General features: G+C 37.4%; 12 protein-coding genes across 12 annotated transcripts; 5 read left to right on the top strand and 7 right to left on the bottom strand. All coding sequences in view use genetic code 12, as the record gives it.

The window, feature by feature from the left end:
• Positions 1–360: 360 nt before the first annotated feature.
• On the top strand, positions 361–2,391 carry PDE2 (3',5'-cyclic-nucleotide phosphodiesterase; the record flags this gene model as incomplete). The annotated part of the gene is made up of 1 exon (XM_001526637.2): positions 361–2,391. One exon carries the CDS (start codon positions 361–363, stop codon positions 2,389–2,391), a length of 2,031 nt encoding a protein of 676 aa, XP_001526687.2.
• A 952-nt stretch (positions 2,392–3,343) lies between these two features.
• VTS1 (Flap-structured DNA-binding and RNA-binding protein) lies at positions 3,344–5,620 on the top strand (the record flags this gene model as incomplete). Its single annotated transcript, XM_001526636.2, has 1 exon — positions 3,344–5,620. One exon carries the CDS (start codon positions 3,344–3,346, stop codon positions 5,618–5,620), a length of 2,277 nt encoding a protein of 758 aa, XP_001526686.2.
• Positions 5,621–6,208: 588 nt separating this feature from the next.
• On the bottom strand, positions 6,209–6,811 carry YKT6 (palmitoyltransferase; the record flags this gene model as incomplete). Its single annotated transcript, XM_001526635.2, has 1 exon — positions 6,209–6,811. One exon carries the CDS (start codon positions 6,809–6,811, stop codon positions 6,209–6,211), a length of 603 nt encoding a protein of 200 aa, XP_001526685.1.
• Positions 6,812–7,455: 644 nt separating this feature from the next.
• On the top strand, positions 7,456–8,376 carry PVL30_001482 (uncharacterized protein; the record flags this gene model as incomplete). The annotated part of the gene is made up of 1 exon (XM_001526634.2): positions 7,456–8,376. The coding sequence occupies one exon, from the start codon at positions 7,456–7,458 to the stop codon at positions 8,374–8,376; it is 921 nt and encodes a 306-aa protein (XP_001526684.2).
• Positions 8,377–8,619: 243 nt separating this feature from the next.
• On the bottom strand, positions 8,620–9,567 carry MIA40 (Oxidoreductase; the record flags this gene model as incomplete). Its single annotated transcript, XM_001526633.1, has 1 exon — positions 8,620–9,567. One exon carries the CDS (start codon positions 9,565–9,567, stop codon positions 8,620–8,622), a length of 948 nt encoding a protein of 315 aa, XP_001526683.1.
• A 1,054-nt stretch (positions 9,568–10,621) lies between these two features.
• PVL30_001480 (uncharacterized protein) lies at positions 10,622–11,074 on the bottom strand (the record flags this gene model as incomplete). Its single annotated transcript, XM_001526632.2, has 1 exon — positions 10,622–11,074. One exon carries the CDS (start codon positions 11,072–11,074, stop codon positions 10,622–10,624), a length of 453 nt encoding a protein of 150 aa, XP_001526682.2.
• Positions 11,075–11,420: 346 nt separating this feature from the next.
• Positions 11,421–13,895, bottom strand: PVL30_001479 (uncharacterized protein; the record flags this gene model as incomplete). Its single annotated transcript, XM_001526631.2, has 1 exon — positions 11,421–13,895. The coding sequence occupies one exon, from the start codon at positions 13,893–13,895 to the stop codon at positions 11,421–11,423; it is 2,475 nt and encodes an 824-aa protein (XP_001526681.2).
• A 497-nt stretch (positions 13,896–14,392) lies between these two features.
• Positions 14,393–15,856, bottom strand: ATG17 (autophagy protein 17; the record flags this gene model as incomplete). Its single annotated transcript, XM_001526630.2, has 1 exon — positions 14,393–15,856. The coding sequence occupies one exon, from the start codon at positions 15,854–15,856 to the stop codon at positions 14,393–14,395; it is 1,464 nt and encodes a 487-aa protein (XP_001526680.2).
• Positions 15,857–16,402: 546 nt separating this feature from the next.
• Positions 16,403–17,560, top strand: CDC73 (accessory factor associated with RNA polymerase II; the record flags this gene model as incomplete). Its single annotated transcript, XM_001526629.1, has 1 exon — positions 16,403–17,560. One exon carries the CDS (start codon positions 16,403–16,405, stop codon positions 17,558–17,560), a length of 1,158 nt encoding a protein of 385 aa, XP_001526679.2.
• Positions 17,561–17,806: 246 nt separating this feature from the next.
• MST1 (threonyl-tRNA synthetase) lies at positions 17,807–20,205 on the bottom strand (the record flags this gene model as incomplete). Its single annotated transcript, XM_001526627.2, has 2 exons — positions 17,807–19,228; positions 19,486–20,205. 2 exons carry the CDS (start codon positions 20,203–20,205, stop codon positions 17,807–17,809), a joined length of 2,142 nt encoding a protein of 713 aa, XP_001526677.2.
• Positions 20,206–20,601: 396 nt separating this feature from the next.
• Positions 20,602–20,988, top strand: PVL30_001475 (uncharacterized protein; the record flags this gene model as incomplete). The annotated part of the gene is made up of 1 exon (XM_001526626.1): positions 20,602–20,988. The coding sequence occupies one exon, from the start codon at positions 20,602–20,604 to the stop codon at positions 20,986–20,988; it is 387 nt and encodes a 128-aa protein (XP_001526676.1).
• A 341-nt stretch (positions 20,989–21,329) lies between these two features.
• On the bottom strand, positions 21,330–23,029 carry MDM31 (Mitochondrial distribution and morphology protein 31, mitochondrial precursor; the record flags this gene model as incomplete). Its single annotated transcript, XM_061119234.1, has 2 exons — positions 21,330–22,971; positions 23,022–23,029. 2 exons carry the CDS (start codon positions 23,027–23,029, stop codon positions 21,330–21,332), a joined length of 1,650 nt encoding a protein of 549 aa, XP_060975217.1.
• Between the last annotated feature and the right edge of the window lie 1,597 nt (positions 23,030–24,626).

Below are 24,626 nucleotides of genomic sequence, written 5' to 3'. Positions count from 1 at the left end.
AAGAGAAGGAACAAAAGGAAAAAGAAAAGATAGAGTTATTTGTCAGTATATCGCATAGCTTACACCCTCTAAAGAAAATCAATACATCCTTTTCTCTAAACAGTAAGATAATCTGCAACTGGTGAAGCACCAACACTTTTGAAATAAACCATTTGATCACATTATCATTATATCTCAACATCGAATCAAACCACACCACACCACACCACACCACCTTCAATACTACATTTCTACTGTGCATAATCACTTCTTTTGTGCCTACAATCACTATTTTTTCATATCTTTTGTTGTTGTTGTTTTTCTTTTCTTTATCACTAAAAGTTAAACTTATTTGCCTGCTAACCCCAACTGAACAGAACCATGTTGGAAACTCTTTCACTTTTGAAAGAGATTCCCGACTTCAAGACCAAACAGTCGAGAAACAGTTCTCAGAAGTCACACACAAAACATTACTTTTCCTCCTTTAGAGATCTCTTGATCCATTTGTTCAAAAAGGGAAACAGTGAACATGATATCAACTACCCAATCGTTATCATATTAGACCCGAAAGATAACGAATCTCGACTGCGTGGGAACAACCAGCAAAACCACCAGCAAAACCACCAGCAAAACCACCAGCAAAACCACCAGCAAAACCACCAGCAAAACCACCAGCAAAACCAACATTCTTACAATGACAAACATCCCACAAGTCAAGCTCACATCTTGGATAGTCTCCATAACAATGACAAGCGTCTTTTGCTCGACCATTTCTTTGGCCACCACTGCTTACTCATCCTCACTAATTTGAACCAACAGAAACGCATACAAAGAGAGATTTACCGAATTGAATCCAAAGTCCACTATAGAATAGAGAGAGTAGGTCTATGGACAGGCACAACCACTCGCGCCTCCTTATCTAAATGCAATAAGCCTTTGACCAAAAAAGAAGAACAAGATGAATATGACGAACAAGAGGAACAAGAGGAACAAGAGGAAGAGGAAGATATGGAAGCAGAACTTTCCAAACATGATGGAACTCGGACAATGACTCAGCTGCTAAACAGGATAGTCACCAGACCAAATCGTACAATCAAACGCTTGATTCAATTGAAGCAGTTGATTGTTCAAGAGATAGACTTTATTGAACTCTTATCTAACCATGACAAAGAGCATTTGGCCCACATTTCAGCAATTGTAGGGGACTGGTCTTTCCCAGCACACTCCTTCACAAATGACGACTTGGTCTATTGTGTTTTCGCAATGATAAAACTCGTGATAAAACAATTGGAATCAGAAAGGCAGGAACACAAGTTGGAGTTTGCCGAGAAATTACACGTGCCTTCTGATAACGAGCTCTTGGCAATGATATTCACAGTAAGAGAGTGTTACAGAAATGGTAACCCATTCCACAACTTTAGACATGCTGTCGATGTTTTACAAGCTTCGTTTCATTTTTGTTTGAAATTGGGCCATTTCGGCGATGACGAAGAAACTATTGGTTCACTCCAGGTTGGGCTCAAAGAGATTTTAAAAGAGAGCCCGAACTTGAATCAAGGCGGACTTGGATGTGTCATTAACCCTGTGCAAAGCCTTGCATTACTTATGTCAGCTTTGGGCCACGATGTGGGGCATCCAGGTACGACTAATGCATTTCTCATGCAAAACAAAGCACCCATTTCATTGATTTACAATGACCGTTCCGTATTAGAATCGTACCATGCTGCAGTATATATTAATCAGATTCTTGTTGTGTTTTGGCCCTCGTTGTTGACTACTAAAATTGCCGAAGAATCTAAACTTCTGATACATGATGTTGTAAGTGCCACAATCTTGGCTACTGACATGTCGAACCATTTCGAGTACCTCCATCAAGTAGACTCATTATCAAAGGAAGAAGACTATGGTCCTTGTTCAGACCGGAAAATAAAGCTTTTGGGGTCGCTCTTGCTAAAGGCTGCTGATATATCTAATGTTGCACGGCCATTGAAGATTTCTTGTCAATGGGCGGTTGTTCTTCAACGGGAGTTTGATGAAATTAAACAGTTGGAGGAGTTGATACAAAGTCAGCGAATTGCTGAGGATGAAAATGGAAATGATGCTGATTTGTTTGGTTTTAATAGTAGGTCCTACAACTCCATCACACTGTTGAGCTCTGCTGCTCAACAGAGCGAAGCGCTGTCAGTTATAGAATACTTTGACAATGAGGAGATTGTTTACGAGGCCGTACCCACTGAAATCAATAAGATTGTTTTGACATACCCCGTAATCCCTCAAGGTCAGTTGTTTTTCATACGCACATTTGCTGAAGGATTGTTTGAAAACCTTTCTGAGTTGTATCCAAGCTTGAGCTTTGCACGTGATATAATCAAGGAAAACAAGAGGTTTTGGGAGAGTAAAGAACAAAATTAGAAACAAACTAGGATTGAATAATGTTTCAATGGGGGGGGGGGGGGGTTTAAAATAAACGATAAAGTAGAATGATAAACAGAAAAAGAGAAAAGAAAAGAAAAGACAAGAAGGAAACAAAAAAAAAAAAGAAGCAATGTAAAGAAAGGAATTTATAGACTATGAATAAAGATACTGCACACTTTTTTATAACTATTCACAGTTCCTGTATTGTTGAGCGATAAACCCAAAGATTAATTAGACCATAAGAAAACTAATCCAAATTGTATTGAATTAATATGAGAACAGAAGGTTATAAAGCTTTATCAACAAAGTGTAAAATGAGACAAAGTAGCTATTTAACGGAGTATGAAACAAAAATAAAAAGAATTCAGTAAACAAAGTTTCCAATTCTGTGTCGCAAGATCTTTGTCCAGTGATGATCGTTGTAGTGAAAAAGGAAAAGAAAAGAAAAGAGAGAAAAAAAAGTAGGCATTGTTCAAAGCCAAAACAAAATGTATGAGAAAAAAAAATGAAGAGAAAAAAAAATGAAAATTTTTATGTAAAGAGAAAGAGAGAGAGAAAACAATACGGAGAAGGAGAGCAGCGCAGTGTACAAATATTCTCCGGTGCTACCATTCCATCCAGACGTCTCTCTTCCTCTCTCTCTCTCTCTCTCTCTCTCTCTCTCTCTCTCTCTTTCTCTCTCAAAAAGTTTCTTCATCTGGCCCCAAAAAATTGTCTCATCATGAATAACCAAATCCGAACATCTCATCGCAAATTAGGATCTATGTCAAAACACCTAAACTGATCTGCTTTACCTCCCTCCCCAAAATCTTTGATCCATCATACTAGACACAATCAAGTAATTTGTGTTGTTCAGTCGACTTTACCAACGTATTTTTCCTTTTTTTTTTTGTTTTTTTCACAATTCTCCTCCAATTCTTGCGTTCTTGCTTGACTTACATTCGCCAATATGGACTTTAACGATGTCGATGACAACCAAAGGTCAACAGCGCCAGACTATCATGCAGCACGGCAACAGAGCGTAGGGTCTAAGTTGCAACATGAGCTAGAAGCTTTGTTGGATTTGGATTTAAGCAATCAGCGGTCCTCACAAAGTGCTCCTCCCGACCCAAACCAAACCCAGCATCACAATCACAATCACAATCAAAATCAAAATCAGACTCAAAATCAAAATCAGAACCAGACACAAACTACAAATTCAAATCAAAGCGAAAACCTTACATCTCAAAACCCAGCTGCTTTACCAGCAAGCATACCTGACTCCATATCTTTAACTCCAGGTCATGATGAATTGTCATCACAAAAAACGAATGGGTTGAATTCAAACACAAACTTAGTCGCACCTGCTGCTGGGAAATTTGTCAACCAAGGTGGAATTTCATCATCCTTACTCAACTCTTCGTTGGCTGGTTTCAATTCTCAAAGAGATGGCGGCTATAATACATTATCGTCTCCAATGCCGTCACAAATTATTGGTCTTAGCGGTAATGGTAGTGTAGTATCTGCTGGTCAACCTCAAGTGGGTAGTTTATTACAACATTCAACTTCCAACCCCGAGAGACCACGATCAGCCACTGATTATACTAGTATTTTCAACAAACCAGGTAAAGCTTTCACCAATTTTAGCACACTGAACTTGCTTTCAGAATCAAATGCCCAGCCGAGCTTGTCATCCCCACAGGTACCAGCCTCTCAAGTTGCTGCTCCTCCAGTCCCTTCAGTCCCTTCAGTACCCTCAGTGACAACATCACAATCAAATTTTTATCTGGATTTACTAGTTTTTAGCAACTGGATTGAAAACTTAAACCCACATGACACTGTAGCAATGATTGATTATTTATGTGCTAGTCTATCGATTGACATCCTACTCACTTTTCAATCTAAATTTAATTCTTTTTTGGATAATCCATCAGCCCACCAATTTTCTGGTCAACATGGTCAAGCGTTTTCGGCTTCCCCATTCAACAACAGTTATGGTCAAGATTTCACCACTGGTATGGAGAATCTAACCATTAGTCATGACCACGGAAAACAAAAGTTTAAGCAGCTGATGAACACATTCAATAGTAATGCCAATGCATTCCAATCACCATTATCTCCACCAACACATCAACAAGCACCACATACTCAATCTCTGCTACATGGTGCTAACCATTTTTTGAACATTGAACGAGGTATCGTGCGTCCTAAATCTGCCGACCCCTTTTTACAAAACCAGAAACAACAGCAGCAGCAGCAACAGCAACAACAGCAACAACTGTTTGATAGAGCAAAATCTCCTGCGTCACATCTCCATGAAAAAACAAATTTTTTGCAATTGGCCGCAGCGTCCAAACATAACGCTGGCTACTCTTCGAATTTTCATAATCCATATGGCGGTGTAGGTTATCAACAATTCTATCCCACCTCATCATCTGCTTCAACCTCTGCTTCTGCACCAGGTGTAAGCCTTGGACCTGGCCCCTCAGCGTCAAATGTGCAAGCCGGTCAACAGCTGAGTATTAATGGTCCTCATCAGGATGAAACCACTGATATGTCACACGCTGCTCTTAAGCTTGGTGCATTGGCCACTATAAATTCAAGAGTTGCATTAGATAGCCATAAAAAGTACCCATATTGGAACAATCACACTCACAACCACAACAACCACAACAACCACAACAACCACAATCAACATCAACGTCACCAAAACCAGATGCAGAACCAACATCTGCAACTGCAAATTCTGCCACCACATCTGGAGCAGTTTACAAACTCGTTGAATAGCTCTAATGCAGCAAGTTATGAGGACTCCTTGAAAAGATCTGCAAACTCGCAGTCAGTCCCTACTGTTGGTGGAAATCACACTGTTGGCAATAGTGGTATCAATCAGAGATCCAATTTCAATAATCCCTCGACCGGATTCAAGAAACGTGGATCTTCGCCAATCTCTTCTGTTCAAATGCAACACCAGAACTTGTCGTCTTCTTCTGTTAACAGTCAGTCTGGTACCAGTTCATTCACGTCTTTACCCTTGGAAGTTACTAGTTTGGAATTATTGAATAACATCCCAGCGTGGTTAAAACTACTTCGATTACACAAGTATACTGATTCTTTAAAGGATACGCATTGGAAGGATTTGATTGAACTTGATGATGAAGCATTGGAGAAGAAGGGTGTTGCAGCATTAGGTGCTAGAAGAAAGCTAATTAAAGCGTTCGATATGGTCAAACAAACGCACTTATGAAAGTAATGAAACTTTTAAAAAATAAAAGACAAAGATGCTCATATGAAAAATATGAAAATTAATTGAAAAAAAAATTAAACAAAACATTACAAAAGCAAATGACTGTTATGACTCTAAAAGGCATGGACTGCAAGAAGATGATAAAGTTAAAAGTTGACAACAGAAAAGGTTGTAAAAGATGATTTTGGTATTTGCAAGTATACAGAACTGCAGTATTACAAAATTACAGATTGATAGAAATTATCATCTTCGCCTAGTTGTACATATGTAGATTTTTTCTTTTCCCAAACAATCTAAAGAATTATCAATAGTAGTCTTATTCAAATATCAAATACAAAAGAAAGAAAGAAAGAAAGAAAGAAAGAAAGAAAACATTAAAAATTATATATACATATATATATAAAGGAAAAATAACAAACACATTTTATATTGAAAGAATGCAGAAAGTGAAAGTCTCAAATCAATATTAAAAGTCAATTGACCTCTTCACACAATCTGTATTATTTAGTAACCTTTTCAGTAGTATTCTTTCTTTTTTTTTTTCTTTCTCTTCTTTTCCTTGGTTGAATAACCTTTTCAAAGTAGTCATTACATGATGATGCAACAAGAATTGGTCTTTTTCGCCTGTTTGTAGAACATTCTCGACGAACTACTCAAAGCCTCAGATTTGTCCACTAATGCATCTAATTTCTCACCCCTTTGCAACACGCCCTCAATGGTCTTGTGTAACACAACTTTGGTATCATCCAATTCTTGTTGTACCTTCATTATTGAGTCTGCTTGGGATGGATCCTGGTATTTTTTCAAGTATTGTTCCAATTGAGGGTATTCTAATTTGCTATTTGTTTGTTCGACATTATCCCATTCTGATTTGGGATGCAATGAAAGATACTCTTCCAAGATCTTGTTGATCAATGTATATGCTGGTCTAACTGGATACTCTTTGTCGGTAACAATGACTGCTGATAAACCTTCAGATCGGGTATACGTGTGACCAACATAGTTTCCTTCTTCAACAGATTGTCTTTGACCAGCTGGCGTTCTCTGAGATACAGTTTCTGCAAAAAAAGTCATAAATTGCGATACCCCATTTCTTTCAAAAAAGGAGAATTGTGACAAGTCTCTTGCTGAAGTGAGTTCAACAGCTTTTGAGCCGCTCGTTTTGAGGATTCCTATGTAATATACCTTCATTGTAATTTCTTTGCAATATTTATAGACGGAAGTAGGAGAAAAAAATGAAGATCAAAAAATAAAGAAAACTGATCAGATGATACGTAAAAGTGTATGTATGTGTATTGAGGAAAAGGTGGCGTTGTCTTGGTTTGAAAAAGAAGAGGCTGTAGCAATGTCAGAGATCTGTATGTTTTGTCGCTATCTCTGTTGTGGTGGATTAAAAGAAGAAAAAGAAATAAAAAATAATAATAATAATAATAATAATACAACGATGAAAAAGAATTAAACAAGAAATAAAAAATATGAAATAAAAATAAAAATAAAAAATAAAATATAAAAATAAACTGAGCTGAACTGAACTGAAATGAGTACCAGATAAACCAGAATAGTACAGAGAAATAAAACCTTGAAATCTAAAAAGCATCTTATAAATGGATTTTGCAAACAACATGTGCATTATCAACTAGGTACTTTTCAAAGAGAGGGATATATGCATTGTGAAATATCAAAACTTAAGTTGCTTCAAAAGTTGTAGGCTTGGTACTGCGAAGTACACAATTATGAAAATTTGTTTGGAAAACAAGTATTATCGCCGAGCAAACGAGACCACAGAAGTGATTACACGAGAGAATACGCGAAATTTTGCATTTAAAGCTACATAGATGAAACTAAAACCCCAAAAGACCAACACCGGTAACACCGGTAACAATGGTAACAACGAAAACAACGAAAACAACGAAAACAACGAAAACAACGAAAACAACGAAAACAACGAAAACAAGCAGGCAATCACAATGGATTTAGATAAATATAACACTTTGCAGAAAGCAACGGTCACCAAAGATGTGCCCGCTACCACGCCAACATTCAAGGTTGTGCTTTTAGGAGACTCGGGCGTGGGAAAGACATCTATCCGAGCACAATTTGTTCATCATATCTTTAGCAACAACTATAAAGCCACAATCGGTGGCGACTATCTCACGACAACAATGAGTAAAGGAAAAAAGCACCCCCAGTTGCTGCGAGAAACAGGCTCTGATCTAGAATCGCAAAACATTAATCTATATGATCCAACAGAAAAAGTTAATCTACAAATTTGGGACACTGCAGGTCAAGAGCGGTTTAATTCGATATCTAAAGCATTTTATCGAGGCGCCGACATTGTTGTTTTGTGCTACGATATCACCAATTACGAATCTGTGCTCAGTTTGAGAGACTGGTTCCTGCGATTCATTGAGCATTGTTATAATGAACACCCTGGAGTAATCATTGTTGGAAATAAGGCTGATAAAGTGAAAGATAGAGTAGTCGACAAGGAGGAAATTGAAGATATCTTGCAAGGAAGTGGACATTTACTGCTGGAGAACAGAATAGGCGAGTTCGTAGCTGATTGGGAAACGGATTTGTTTGAAGTGAGCGCAAAGAAATTTGGGGAAGTAGAGAAAGTGTTTAGAAGAGTGGCTACCTTGGCAAGTGATTTACAAGATGAAGAAGATTTCAGTCGACGAAGTATACGACGAGACATCGTTGATCTAAATGACGGAATCAAGAAACAAAGCAAATCAAATAATTGTGCATGTTAGATGCCAATACGGTATAAATTATACGTGAAAGCAATGTTTTAAGTTTTATTGTTTTAGCACATTTTTTTTTTACCAATTCAGCCTTTTATTCTTTTCCTTTTTTTTTCCGGTTCTTTCTTTTTCCCTTACTTTTATATACGGTCATCTTGTTAGAAATTTCAAAAAATTATATGCATTTTTTTTCTATACTGAGATTATACTTCTACCAAAATAAGAAAGAAAGAAACAAAGATTTCGATAACTCTATTCCTTCTTTGGCTTAAGCTTACCTGAATCAAGACCATCTTCAATGTCTTTTACTGCTGGTTCAGCTTCCTCTAATACAACGTGCTCAACAGCCTCAGTGTCCAACTCATGGTCATCGGTGTACAATTCCTCTTTGTAATCTTCTGGGTGTTTCTTGAAACAAGATCTCATGTTTTCAAATTTCTTTATACAGTCAATGCCCTTTGGTTCGGTTTCCGAAAAGACAAAACAAGAAAATGCTTCTTTAAATTCTTCACCACATGGTCCATGAGCCATACCACCCAAGCAAGGGCAGTCCCAGTTGATCTCACCGGTTTCAGGGTTGTAAGCTGCTTCTTGTTTACCTTCATCACTGCCATCACCCTTTTCCTCATCTCCACCTTTCTTCTTGTCACCTTGTTCTTCAGCTTGTTTTTTCTCGTCATCCTCTTGCTTATTGGATCTAATCTCCTCCTTCTTGATTGCTTTCTCCTCAACTACTCTAGGGTCGCTGTTTGCGTGTCTGCTAGAGTCTTCGTTCAATTCGTCAGCAGCCTTGTCTCTTACGTCTGAGTCAGATGCAATGTCCTTGGAATCAGTAGCGCCTGCCTCCTTGGTATTTTCTTCGGCTTGCTTCTTGTGACCTTCAATCTTGGCATCGGAGGTTTCCTTCCTCAACCTTGATTGCTCAGCAGCAAACTTTTCGGCTTGGTCATCTGCCATCGCATTCCCATCGGAAACAGCTTTTCTGATTCTATCAGCCGTGGAGTCATTGCTAATAGGCGAGGAAGTCGATGTGGTGGTGGCAAAGTAGCCAACCGCCATAGCAATTGGTACAACTGCACCAGCAACTAGCTTTGAGTTGAGTGAGGACTTGGCAGATGATGAGGATGCCGAGGAATATGACCTAGCAATTCTAGCTCTGGCTTGACGAGCCAATGATGATCTAGCAATTTGTCTATACATTTTGTGCTGGTTTTGTTTCTTTTATTAATAGATCTCAAGTATCTGATTTAACGTTTAGTGGCGGTGCGATTTGATAGTACTTTTCCGTTTTCTTCTTTTATTTTTATATATTTTGAAAAAAAAAAAAAGAAAAACTGAGCAATTGAAAGATTCAGATTGAATAATTTCAATTGTATTGTGAATTAAAGATTTAAGATTGGATTGAGTATATATGTTTTGATAATTGTCAATTAGTCCTTCTGTTTCTTTTCTTTTTCTTTTTCTTTTTTTTTAAAGATTGGTTAAAAGAAACTTCGAGATTAGCCAAGGTCAGTACTTATATATATATATAATTATATAGCTAAATCTAATTCGATGAACAAGTGGGCTGCTATTTCAAAATATTACGTACTCACTTTATCTGTGAAACAAACGAAATAGAAAATGCTTAATTTTTGTGGTTGATTGCTGTCAATGATGTTATATTTGCGATGGGTGGTTGACGTATGATGACTTAGTTTCTTCCTTCTTTATTTTTTTATTTTGGCTATTGTAGCTACAGACATAGGTCGAACCTACGAGAAAGATTATAAGTGATTACTAATTGCTTATGTAATACCGTCATAAGCAACCTATTTCACGCTTAATTCTCGGTTCATAGGATGGGTGATAGTTTGGGGTAGCAATAATAGCAGCAACCACAAATACACCAGTAAAAACAACACCAGCAACAAAATCAGAGAGAAGAGGCTGCATTTATTTATGAAAATACAAGAAGACGTGGTAAAAAAAAGAGCTTCTTGTTGAAGAATAATGTTGTAGTAAGTTTTCATCTACTACAGTCTTGGAAGTGATTGGTACTCTAGTGTCGTAAAAAAAAATCATGTCATTAAATATATCTATATACACATATCCCACTTGCTAAGGTTCAATCCATATCGCTTAATTGTACCGTCTCTTTTTATTTTTCTATTTTGGATCGACTTAATCTAACATGGAACTCTCTGGTACTCTCTGGTACCTTCTGGTTACCTCTGGTTACCTCTGGTACTCTCTGGTACTCTCTCCTTTATCTCTATACTCCAGTCTTTTTGTATCGAATATCTTCGCTCAATTTAGGCATATACTCTTGAATTTCCATTTCCTCAAGTATATCTTGCTTGCCCTCATCCTGGTTCGAGTTTGCTTGATATACTGCTAAGCCAATGGAAGCAAACACAACTAGGATTGAAATGGCACCACCTTTTCTCAAATACTTCAAAACCAACTTTGACTCTTTGGAGTCATCTTCATGTGCATTTTTCCAAAACTGTTTAGCGGTCTCAAACTTTGACTGGTTGGAATGGTCGGTTTTATCATTGAATGATGGGCTCAGTTCAGAAAAATTCCTGATTTGCGCCAGCACTGGTGGGCGCACAGAGCCAATAGAATTAAGTGACTGAAGTGGAAAGAGTGGACGGAGTTCAGTAACCATCAAACGGCGGAACTCTCGACTATGCTTCCATGGGCCAAACATCGATCTCAACATGACTTGAAGGTTGTGACAATAGATAACTAGTGCAAGAAGAGAATATGTTTTTGTAACAGTCTCCACATAAATTGATTGCGAGCTCTTTTTAAACTTTCCTTTATGGAAAGAAAAAAAAGTACAAACTAATTGTAGAGAAAGGGAGCCAATTGATTTTTTCGATAACTAATCAAATAGTCGCGTTCTAGAATCAAATTGAATACTTCCTTCAATTTTGAGATTACACTATTTTGCAATTACTATTACGCACGAACAAACATACCAATAAACATATAGGGATGTATATACATATATATACATATATATATATATATATACCGCTATTGGTAGTGGAATTGTTTATAGGCTATTTAAAAAAGTACTCTGGCAACTTATCTAAACTAATTGGCTCGTACTCGCCATCTTCAATATCCCCACTATTGTTGGAGTGTACCCACAATACATCATCATCAATATAACCATATACTATTAGCTTTTGACTATTCTCGAAAGACATTATCAGGAACCCTTTTGTAGAATGAAACAAATTCCGTGTATTTTTCATGACTATCTGCTTATCAGCACAGAATCCAGCTAAAACGTCTTTGAACGTAGTCATAAATTTTTTACTCGGTATGCCACTCACATTTGTCACCGTACTTACACTCTCTTCTTTTTTGACATTCTCGTGTCTTGCTATATGTAGGAGTTCTTCTACACCGGGAGTGATTTGTCCATATAGCATTGGTAGCTTCTCGCACTCTACTATGTCAAATTTGCATTCAATCAAGTCTAACGCTTTTGTCAAGTACCACATAATCATATTTTTGACCTCAACACTCGTTTCGTCTGCAACTTCGTTAGCAATGTCAATTGTCAAATAGTTGTACCATCCAGCATACCATTCCGGGACTTGCATAGGGTCGCTTTTATAAAGTCTTATAAGAATCTCAATCCAACGATTAAATATTCCGTATTGCACAACTAGTATACTGGAATCCAATTTCATCACATCATAAAACATGAATGCAATTGCAAATAAACTCTTCAAATTACCCATTTGGCTATATATGACATGTGCAAATGCCTCCTCCATGAGAATAAGAATTTCTGAGGCGTCAGTTTGAGAATGGGAGGCTATTTGGGGAAGCCATATTGTTTTAATGTCAAATAGCTGGTCCCTGATATGCTTTACATGGCTATTATGACCATCTTTTACGAATAAATAGGACCACATTGATTCTCTTACATTGTGGTTTACCATTCTTTTCACTTTATCTGAAATCCGTTTACATGCCTTCCCAATCCATACATTTGCATTAAACTGATATTTGTCACCCAAGTGTGAAACGATTGTCAAGTAATCTTCAACTGCACGAGCAAGTACAATTCCCGAGCAAGGTTCCCATTGTTCAATAAGCAAACATATTCGCTTCCACAAGGTGCCCTGAAACAAAAGTTCAAAAACCATTGCCAGATCAGCAAATGGACTATTAACTGACCATGCCGAAAATATTGAGGCCACCACATCATCGGAGTTATTTTTCATGTCAATAGCGACAGATAAATTACTTTGAAAAATGTTTTCAATCTCTTCACTATACTGCTGATAAAGTAAAGCATCATATTGGCACAATTTATCATCCTGAGTGAATGATAAAAAAAGCTTGCAAATTTTTTGCAAAATCGGAATGACTTTGGATTGTTGTTGCTCAATATCGCTGATATTTATTGCAAGTATTGGTTCAAGTTTGTCTTTTACCAATGTCAAAATCACGGATTCTTGTAACTCTAAATTGCTTACTTTCATTGCAGCTAGTTTAAATATTGGATCATCATCATCTTCTTCTTCTTCTTCTTCATCATCATCATCATTGCTAGTAGTATCACTGGAAACAGAGATTTTTTGATCACGCGCAATTTTTAACGTCTCAAGCATCACAGTCATAGAATTTATAGTTTCCTCGTAATCACTTTCTTCTCTCCTTCTGAGTTCGAGCAATTGGTCCTTTCTATCTGTCAAAGTTACTAAGCTGTAGATTGTATCGAGTTTCTGATACACTCTTTCAAACTTTGAATTATTTTCAAAGTCCCAGTCTCGGTTCTCTAACCAGTTTTTGAGATTTTGAGGTACATCTATTTTCAAGTTCTCAAACTCAACTAGCTTGTTGTATATTTTTGATCTCAACCTCTTGATTGCTAATTGTTCTTCATCAGAATAGTCACTTACCTCCATCAGCTCATCAGAAGAATTAAAGTCGCCAGCACTGTACGCTTTTTCTTTTCCTGTTCCTTTTCCTTTTCCTTTTCCTCTTCCTCTTTCTCTTCTACTTCCTCGAAGTTTCTGCTCACTCTGTTCTTCATGGTCAGTTTTTCGTCCAGTTTTTCTTCCTTTTCCGGAACCTATTCCTGCTCGTCCATGCATAGCAAAAGTCTCAATAGGCTTCACAATCCCCGATTGGTCCGTCCCGAGTCCTTTCCCTTCTTGGTACCCCATCTTCATCATCAATTTGGCGCCTATTCCATATCTCAGGTACTTTTCTGATGGCTGAGTGGCGTTTGAAGAACGAGGTTGTGATGTAGATAGTTGAGTATTACGAGTATAATCATGTATTTCACGTTCATTTTCTTCATCTTTTATGACACCACTATCCTCGTCTTCATTATCCTCAAGGTCGGAGTATTCGTTGTACATTGCAGACATCATCAGGCCCAGAGCCATTGTCGGTCGTTGTAGGTTACCTGTTGTGTTTGTAGTATTGGATGCATTGCTAATTGGTTGCAATAGCTCATCGCTTGACTTTGCAAAAGTCAAGCTTCTACTTGAATTGCGGACTGTCATTCAATGAGCTAGGAATTAATCAAGAAAATTCATATGTCAGGCTCTTGGAATATGTATGAATAGTTTGTGTTTTGGTGTGCAAACCACAAAAAAAAAAAGAGCCGCATCAAACTATCCTTGGTGGTTGCAAAAATTTAAGAACAATAAACAGAATGGAAAATGGAAAATGGAAAATGAAAATAAAAATAAAAATAGCAGTAAAGTGATATAAAAAAGCATCACCCCAATGACATGCTTTTCTTAATTTTTACTGCAAGAGCTGCTTAATAATTGGATACCAGGTTATTAAGGTCTGCAAAGATTAAAAGAAATAAACCTATAAAGCCAAAAAAAAAATTTATACACGAGGAAGTAGAAAGGAGTTTATTGTCTATACATCAACCACATGTGCGTTCCACAAGCATGCCAACTAGTAACCATTCTTTCTTCCTCCTTTTTCTTTTTTTTCTCCTCCTCCCCCCCTCTTCATTACCTCTTACTTTCCTCTCTTATTATATTCATTCACCTTGATCTTGAGTTCTTAATCGCTTCATTAAATCTAGCAAACGCTTTTCCTCTCCTTGATTAAAACCCTCAACGCCACTCTCACGTTGTATATGCTCTAGCCCTTCAGTAATAACTTGCACCACCATGGGTATTTCTTGTTCTCCTGGGAGCTGAAACTCTTTTGGGATAAATTCTTCGTATTTATCCAACCACCTCTTACGATGGTTTATTTCCTCCGATTGCATTCTATAAACTTCATCATTTATGAAATCTTCAATCCTTTTCAAAAACTTCTTGGGGAACGAATATTGTTCATGGTGTAATTCTGCTAAATACTTTGTCTTGTAAACATCAAGAAATTTAGTATAATGAAACACCAACTGCGATATTGTCTCAGCATATACTTGTGATGGAGTAAGGTCTTTCAACTCTTCGTCGACAATTGAACACTTGCTAAAGACATTTTTACACTCTTGAAAAAAGCTTAAAAATTGAGGTACTTTGTTCGTCTTGAACAGTCTAATCTTTTCCAACTCCTCTTTGATATAAGTAGTACATTTTACGATATGCTCGTTGTACTGCTTATATAAACGCTTAGACTTTGCCGAATTTGTCGATGTTATCTCCGACACTGCCTTTAACTCTTTAAACACATCGTCTAATTCCTGTGAGTCTACTTCAAGGACATCCAAGTTAATTTTCGTGTGCTCAGTGCTACCCCCTCTGGATAAAAGCTCAACTGCACTCTTGCATTGGTCGTAATGATTAGTCATCATCTCCAATAAAGATACCAACTCATTTTCCAAGGCTCGATTTTCTTTTAAAATCACTCCCTCTTGACCTTTGGACTCAATCATATCGCCTTGTGCCAGTTTCAACTCCAACTGTAAGCGCCCGAGCAGTTCATACTCTTTCTGAATTGTACCCTGGTAGTGCAAAAGTTTATGTTGTTCATCTCGAAGCACTTGAATCTCGAGGTTTAATTTTTCTGAAGCCTTTTTGCAATTTTGTTTATATATCTCAATATTATTTTGTATGAATTGAGTAGACTCCATTGCTAAAAAATCATAAAGTCGCTTATCTCCTTCCATCCCATTCACTTGAACAAAATCGGGGACTATGGTGTTCTCCATTTGTTTGAGAATAGTACTCAAGTCATTTAATTTGGGGTTGAGGTCGGAGTCGATTTCAACAAGTACACTATCCACGTCTCTCGATAACAATAATTCACTTCGTTTCAATACTTGACCTACCATATCCAATTGCCTTTGATACCCTTCAAATAAAAGCTCAACGACTTCCAAATCGTTGGGTAATTGTACACCCAAATCCTCATACGTTTCGTTCAATTGAGTTTGAGCAATCGAGCAAAGTTTCTGAGCACTTTGCAATGACTTCTGTGCATCTTCAGACCATTGGGATACTTGGACCTGAGTAAATTTCACTTTGCCTACCGAAATTCGATCATTTACCATGGAGATAAGGTACTAGCCAGCGCGGTACTATAAGATATTGAAAGATAATAATATATATATATATAGGAGAAGAAGACAAGCCCTCCAATAATTTACTTCATCAATAAGAAACTGATAATATGTCTGGAATTGAATAGTATAGTGTTTTATATTTAAATCTGTTATAACAAGAATGGAAAGACTTGCGAATGGATAACTGGATATGAAAAGAAAAATGAAAGTAATAATAGTAATAGTAATAATAATAGTAACAATAATAGTAATAATGTTTATTTATGACTCCGCTCGTAATTTTCCTTCTTTGTTAGAATTTTTGGGTTTGTCTTTGATTTCGTACTAATGGGTGATAATTCATGAATTCGCGGTGCGCAGAAGTAAACCGAGAGAACGTAAACGAAAAAAGAAAAAAAAAATAGAAATAGAAATAGAAATAGAAATAGACATAGGAAAGGAAAGGAAAGAAAACAAGCTTATTGATTTTTTGGGTATTTCAAACTCAACGTCTATATCGTTTACTCTCTTCTCATAAACAGCCACGTAATTATCATGTCAACTTTAGAATCGTTGAAGGCATTACGTCGAGCCACTACCAAAGGTGGTTTTATAAAGTTTTACAATAAAGATGGACTGGAAACTGAGTCAATCAAGGAAGCCACAAGCGTTCAGTTCGGTAATAGCAGTGACAACCTAAACGAAAATGCCCCAAAATTTGAATTGGATGCAGAAACGAACTTCACCAATGAGGATAAGTTACAAGATCTCAGATCAGTTGTATTCTGTTGGCTACAAGAAGGAACACCCAATGTCGATTATAAAGAAAAAGCAGCGGAGTTGGGTATAACCTCATTCAAGTATTTGAATCGTACAGAATTGGGCACTTGGTTAAATGGAACTACCGAAACATGCCAATTCATACAAGGACTTGATACTGAAGCCAAAGCTAAACCATCTACAAATTCGGAAGATAGGGCTGATGTTAACTCTGCATTGACTTCGTCGACAAAAAAGCGCAAGCTTGAGGATCCCCAATTAGACAGAATTAGCCAATTTGAACGAGAATCCATCGACCACAATGCAGCACTTCGAGGCTCCAAAAACATAGATTTTGGCTATTTGATTTCCGACGCAAAGAGGTTTATGAAGGAGTTGAAACAATCAGATTCAAGAAAATTGAAGTCGGCAGCTGATAAGAGAGGACCGGCGGGCGGACCCAAGAAGCAACCAATCATCATTGTGTCGCCTGCAACAACAGCATTGTTGTCCTTATCAAATATAAAAGAATTTTTGGAGCAAGGGCGCTATACTGAACCAGTGCCGACAAATAGACCCAAAAATGGTGTGGTGATACTAAATCACCCTTCAGATAGGCTAGTATCTGCAGCACAAAAGATTATGGTCGTGGACAACACTGATTTATTTACAAGCCCAGAGTACTGGAACAGGGTTGTGGCAGTGTTCACGACTGGCCAGACATGGCAATTTGCCAAATACGCCATTTCGAAACCGGAGAATTTATTTCAAAAATATGCTGGCTTCTATTTGGGGTACAATGGAGAAGTCACGCCGCCTCAAATAAGAGATTGGAATGTACGTGAAATCAAGGTGGATCGTGGTGATAAAAGGTTTAAAGATAAAGTGATTGTTAAGGATTTCTGGCTCGAAATTGAAAAAATTTTAATCAACAAAGGATACGGAAGATTGTGATGATTATATACATGCTGATACACACAAGGACATATATATATATATATATAGTTGATATCTAGTACAGTGCCATTATACTTGGTTTGTTATATGTCGTTGCTTGTTGTTTGAATTCTCCATTCTTTTTTCCCCTTCTCTTTTCTTGGGTTTTGTTTCCTTCTTCTTCTTCTTCTTCTTCTTCTTCTTCTTATTATTATTATTATTATTATTATTATTATTATTATTCTCTATTTTGCTTTTTTTCAGTTATTGGTACGATTTTTCCAAGTCGATAAACTTTTTGTATATGTCTTCGCCTGTCAAATTATATATCGTACGATCGTCCCTAGACCTCACAGCGTAAGTTCCATTTGCAATGTCTTTATCTCCAATGATGATGAGATATGAATAACCCTTTTGGATAGCATCCTTCGTCCTCATACCTATAGTAGCTGGTCTTTTGTCTACATCGACGTGGAAGTTATAACCTGTCAATGGCGAAACTGGGTCATTTGTATTGATAATATCGCCGCATAATTTTCTTTGCAATTCCTCTGCCCTTGCTGTGTGGGTTTCGTTAACTGGTATAATTATCGCTTGTCTTGGATTGATCCAAAATGGCCATTTGCCTTGATAGTGGTCCAATAAAATGGCAAAGAATCTCTCTAGAGATCCAAACACAGCTCTATGGATCAAAATTGGCTGGTTGTTACGAGAACCATCTTCGGAAATATACTTGAGATCAAATCTTTTGGGTAATTGGAAATCTAATTGGATAGTAGCAACTTGGTGCTTTTTGCCAAAAGCATCTGTGAGAAGGACATCAATCTTGGGCCCATAAAATGCACCATCTCCCTCGCGTACTTGCCAGTTACCTTTTCCTGCACTCCTATCCAACACTTGCTTCAATTTCAACTCCGCGGCATCCCATGTTTCAATCTCGCCAATATATTTTTCTTCTGGTCTAGTTGACAAGTAATACTCAATTTTGTCGATACCAAAGATTGAATAAGTGTCCTTGATGAGGTTCAAAGTATTTGCTATCTCTTGATCAATATGGCTCATGTCGCAAAAAATGTGGCCATCGTCTTGGTGAAACCTCCTCACTCTTGTCAAACCACTTAATGCTCCACTTGCTTCATTCCGATGCAATGAGCTAAAATCAGAGTATCTAATAGGTAATTCATTATAGCTTCTTTCAAATTTGGAAAATATCATACAATGACCAGGACAATTCATTGGTTTTAATCCATATTCATGTTCTTCTTCAAAAGCTTCTTGCAAAGCAGAATCATTTCCATCATCTGTTAATGACTCCGACTGTACTGTTGGCGCCAGTACTACTACTACTTCTTCTTTGGACTTGTCGTTTCCCACAACTTTAAACATATCATCCTTGTAATTATCCCAGTGCCCCGATTTTTTCCACAACTTGGTTTTGAAAATCAAAGGCGTTACTACCTCGTGGAACCCATATTTGATTTGCTGGTTCTTCATAAATTGGATTAACTTATTTAAAATCCGTGTTCCATGAGGAAGAAAAAAGATTGATCCCGGCGAGGTGATATCCGTTGTGTAGAGCAATTGCTTAGTGGAAATTTCATGGTTCGTGTTTGTTGAAGAAGAAGCTTTTGTTGTTTTTGACACATTTGGTGCTTTGTTAGAGTATAGTCGGTATGAACATCGAAGCTGCCATCGCCTTCTTACTAAAAAATTTCTGGGAATCATCAAAATCAAAATGTTTAGGTCAAAGAGGTATCCAAATAGTTTTCGATGTTTACGACTTTTTTGATTTTAATTCTAATTTCTGTTTTTTTTTGGTTTTTTTGGTTTTTTTGGTTTTTTTTTTTGGTTTTTCGCTTTTAATTTTTTGCTTTACAAGTCAGTACCGCGTACCGCACTGAATTATTGGAATTCCATCAACTGTAGATTTTATTATACTATACAGCAACTATGCCAACATCAGCCTTTGGCAGCAGCAGTGGCTCTACGATCTTTATCTCTTGTCCAGTTTCGGTCTTGATTTTCAGCGCTTCTCCATTCGTCTGCTGTGTTGTCTGTATATTTTGTTCTACTTGTGTTTTTTGCGTTCCTTGTGTCTCTTTTGTCTCTTTGGTCTCTTTGGTCTCTTTGGTCTCTTTTGTCTCTTTGGTCTCCTTTGTCTCTTGTTCCCCTTCAACACCTTTTGATTCTTTTGATCCTTCTGAACCTTCGTTACCTGGCTCTTTACTAGTTTCGAACCTCGCATATTCTACTTTAAATCCCGTAAATGTTTTAAACAGCTTTTCTTTCTTTACCCACCGCCTGCATGGTTTCCCTGATTTATCTAGTGCATATAATGAACTGTTTACACTGTTCATTGTAAGACCCGAGGTCGAGGACTCTTTGAGTCCCACATTGATCTTGTACTGACTGATACCACTGCCAGAACCAACACCACCGGAACCAGCTGCTTGACTAGTAGCTAGCGGAAAATTGCCATCTGGTGCAGGAGATGATCTCTGCAGGTTTGAATTTGATAAACCGCCGTTGAGGCTCGCTCGCTTCTCTGCTTGTGCGAGTTTGCGTAATTGGGTTTTTGATGTGAATACAGCGAATTTAGGAAGTGTTGCTAGGAACTTTGGTGGTAACTTAAGTTTAACTATTTGCTTTCTCGGAGGTGCCATGCTATGTATTGAGGTGGTGAGCTTGGTCTAAAAGACGATGAGGATTGAAAAAAGAAAAAATGGATAAAGGTTTGAAAATGTTCTTTTTATCGTTTTTTTTTTTTGGAATATTGTTTTATTGTTATAAAGGATCAATTATTAGTGTTTTCTCGTTTGTTTTCGTTTATATTGTGGATTTGATAATGCGGGAAAAAAAAAGTGTGGTACTAAAAAGATTAAAGGAAATGTTAGTAGTCCACGAACTATCAATCAGCACAATAGAAAAACCTTTAACCAATTGTCGCTGCTTCAACAGCCTTGCACCCATATTGGTTTCTGACTCCCTGTTCCTTCTCCTCCTTTTTTTTTCTATCCCCTCCCCCTCTTTTTATCCATAGATCCACTTATTATCGTGCAATGTCAAGTGAAGATGGTCCTGTGCCAATAAGAGATCGGGCCCCTTCGAGGCTAGACTTATTCGACAACAATCTCAAGTTGGACATTAGGGCACACCAAAGAACTTATGAAGGTGCATACACAAGAACCTCAATTGGTTGCTTATCATTTTCAATTTTAATTATTAAAATATTCTCCAAAGAGTTTTTACCAATTGGTACTATATATACAGTCTATGGATGCGTCCTTTATTTTATCGGGGTCTACAAGTCAAATTCAGTTGATGTGTTTTACAATCCACAAAAGAACATGGAAATGTACAAGACAGGCGGCAACTTTGTATTGATTTTAACCATTATAAGTTTAAGCTGCTATATTGCCCTCTTGGTGTTGATCTTGCGCATGTGATACGGGAGAGCTGAACATTCACCATTCTATTGACTTACTTGCTCATACTCACATGCAATCTTTAGTCCAGTAAAATTATCATCAAACATTCCTAGCAAAATGATGATAAAAAAAAATGTGGAAGCAAAACGGATCAAATAAAGAAAAAGAAAAAGCAAACCGGATCAAATAAGGAAAAAGCAAAAAGCGAAAAAGCAAAAAGCGAAAAAGCAAAAAGCAAAGAGCGAAAAAGCAAAAAGCAAAGAGCGAAAAGGCAAAAGAAAAGATACACAAACAGATCAATCATAGTTGAGGAAATAAAATTACACGAATTGGAAAAGCTTCAATAGTTTTCACTATGTTTAAGCAAGGGTACCCAAACCGAAAAGGATGGCTTGTACTAGCAATTGAAGGGACCAGAAACCAACCCTGCGCACACGCATCAATCGTGCTTCTTCGTCGGCAACGTACTCTGCAAAATTGTCATAGACTTCTTCCGAGATATCATCCATAAGCAACGAGTCATAAACTGTCCACGAACCATCAAAGTCCAGAATATTCTTTACGACGCGGTTATGTATCTCGATAAATGTGTTTTTAGAATTGATGTATGCCACGATGGGGCGTATTAACGCATAGTTAACGTATGACAATTCTGGTGCTTTAAAGGGCACTGAGGCTCTAACATTGTTTAATCTAATGTTTAAATCCAACACAAAGTACTTGGACACATCCTTGTAATCAGCACTTGTTAATCTTGTATGCAAATCTGGATGCTTCGAGTGCACCTCGGGGTTCTTGTATCTGGTGGCCTCTTTTTTAATAGAATCGGCTATGAGGTTGACTATCTCTGCAACACTAATTTCATCTTGTTCCTGAGGTACCATGATTTCACCAACCATATCGACTTTTCCACTAGTGATCCAACCCAAGGGTCCCTCCAACCCGGTGTTCAAGTGGTCAATGTTCAAGCCATCAACTCGGAGACACGTTATCCGTTTCCATTGGCTTTCTTTGGTGCCAGGCTCATTTTTGTTTTGATCGTGTGCAAAATCTGTAAGTTTTTGTTTCTTGTGTATTGTGAAGAGTGAATTGTCGTATGAACCGCTCATCAAATTTGCATTTATGAAATCGTAAAACAAGTAATGTTTCCTCAACCTTGATAACTCGCAATTATAAATTGCCACGTCGAATGGTCTAAAATCGTTTGGTTGTTTTAATTCAAAAAGAACATCTTCCATCTTGAAGTTTTCAATCTCGAAATCACCAGTCTTGTATACATTCTTGTAGTTTCGAGCATCGTCATCGGGATCCCAATGCACATGTGTTCGATCTACAACACCTCTCAATCCTTTAATTTCCATGGTGTCGATCAAGCCCGAGCCGTTTAGCCATTTTCTGAACGAGAAGGAAATGTTGACTTCTTCTATAGTCAAATCAAACTGCGTATAGTTTCCGTCATCCTCAAATAAATCCTTTTCCTCATCGGCTTCCAGTCCATCGGCACACAAGTGTGATTCCAAACTTTTTTCGTATGCCTCTTGCTGTGACCCTTTAATGAACTTGACAATCTTTTTTGGTCTTCTACTAACAAAACATTTCCTAAAGCTGATTTTTCCATCTGACCACCCGGGAACAATAGCGCTTTCAAAAGTTACTGTCATATTGGAATTTTGCGTTATAAATTCGCCCATTTTGCGTGCGACAAACTCTTGGGCAAACACTGTGTTTGCGGTGAATATGACCATCGATATAAAGGTTGTTGTAGCAACAATAAATAAGAAAACATTGCCCACGACTAACCAGGAAAAGAACGCTGAGTAGTCATCTGTGTTGTACGGTCGGTTTGATCTTTTGAGTAACCACTTTATGCGTACTCTTAATCTTGAAAGGATGTTGTTTGCTTTAGCCAACAATTGCTCTTTTGTGACTTGTGGGATATAGTCATTCTGATGTGAGGGTGGACTTTGATTGATTGGGTTGGGATCTGAAGTTGAGTTTAAACTTGAGTTTAAGTTTGAGTTTGAATTTGAGTTTGAATTTGAATTTGAGACAATATCATGAGGATGGTTATCAGCGCTGGATCTGGATGTAGATGTGGATGTGGATGTGGAACTAGTATTTTTAAAATCCTTATTGTCTTTGGATGATAACAGTTGAAGTATTAATGGTGATGTTGAAAAATTATTCTTTTTTGCAAAGCAAAGTATAGGGCGACAATGCGGTAGCTGGTTGGTTAAAAGTGTTTGTCTATTTAGCGACAGATGTAGAAATTGCCGCTGAATAGTGGGTATTGATTTATCAATTACTAGTCTTCTCATCATCAGCGTCATTGAATTGTTTATCTAGTTGGTAAGTAAGGTGGAGAAGAAACAAAAAAAAAGAAAAAAAAAAGGAAGTTATCAAGAATGAATCAAAAGAAAAGTATGTATGCCTCTTCCTCCTGTAATGCTATGGATCTTATGCTTGTGGCTTTTGTCCTTGTATCAAATCAGTTTGTGTGTGTGTGTATGTATGTATGTGTGCTCCTCCCAGTGGTGTGTGGGGAGTGAAGAAATGGAACGAGAAATTGGATCTCTTCGCTACAATTGTTGCGCATTGCTAACAATAAAAATCATTGCTTGAGACTGAGATGAAGCTTTGGAAAGAAAAGAAGATGAAAGAGAGAGGAAAAGAGAGAGGGAGAAAATGGAATTGGGGGAGAAAAAGTGGGGGGCGGAAAGGAGGGAGCGAAGAGACGATTCGGAATTAAAGAAAGAAGGTGACGCGGCGGCGTGGCTTCTTTTGTTCTTCGAATCCCCATCTCCATTCCTAATCCCACTCTCCTAACCCCTCCCCCCCCCCAAAAAAAAAACTTTGAACCTGTCAAGAGTAGTCATTACATCCGATTTTCATCTCATCTTAACTCAATTACAAATCAAGTATGGCGCACTTTAGTACCCATTTGCCACATTTCTATTAAAACTAAACAAGATAGGGTTAAATGAAAAACGAAAAATGAAAAATAAGCAATAAGCAATACATACGTTAAGCAATGTTGGAACTACTAGGGGGAAAAGAAAAAGAGAAAGAGAAGTAAACTAGCACATTCTAAAACGGACACAAGTTGAACCTCAAAATTTGGTGTATTTAAATAAATATTTGTGTTGGCTGTGGAATATATAGTACAAAATAAGTTTCCAAAACAAAAGCTCTTTTTTTTGGCTGGCTGGCAGGGGATAGTTCCAAGATTCTTCAAATGTAAAAAAATGAAGTGTAGAGTATACCTTCCTGGCAGTTCTGTTCTAGCTACAAAGTCGCTCCCGTTGGAAACAAGTATGCTTTCAAATACAAAAGAGATAGCATTAAAGATAGAACCAACGTAATGTAACAACTTTGACGCATAGGTTGAAGATGCTTTGTAGTTTATATCAGATGAAGAGCCGATTATTCAAGCAAAGAAAAGATAAGAAACGAAATGGAAAGAAATGAAATGAAATGAAAAAGGAAGATAACACACAATCTCTTTATATAAACTTTAACATCTCCAGTAAATTGTTTCGTATATCACCGAGAAGATCTAATACACAATTGATTTATTCTTTTTTCAGTTTCTTCCTGTTATGTTATTCTGGTTGTTGAATAGATTAATGCATTGATAGCGCAGTGCAGCTGTTGTT

The sequence above is a fragment of the Lodderomyces elongisporus genome, chromosome 2 (genome assembly GCF_030384665.1).
Source record: "Lodderomyces elongisporus chromosome 2, complete sequence".
In the NCBI taxonomy this organism is placed as follows: Eukaryota; Fungi; Ascomycota; class Pichiomycetes; order Serinales; family Debaryomycetaceae; genus Lodderomyces; species Lodderomyces elongisporus.
This window is presented reverse-complemented; position numbering and strand designations above follow the sequence as displayed.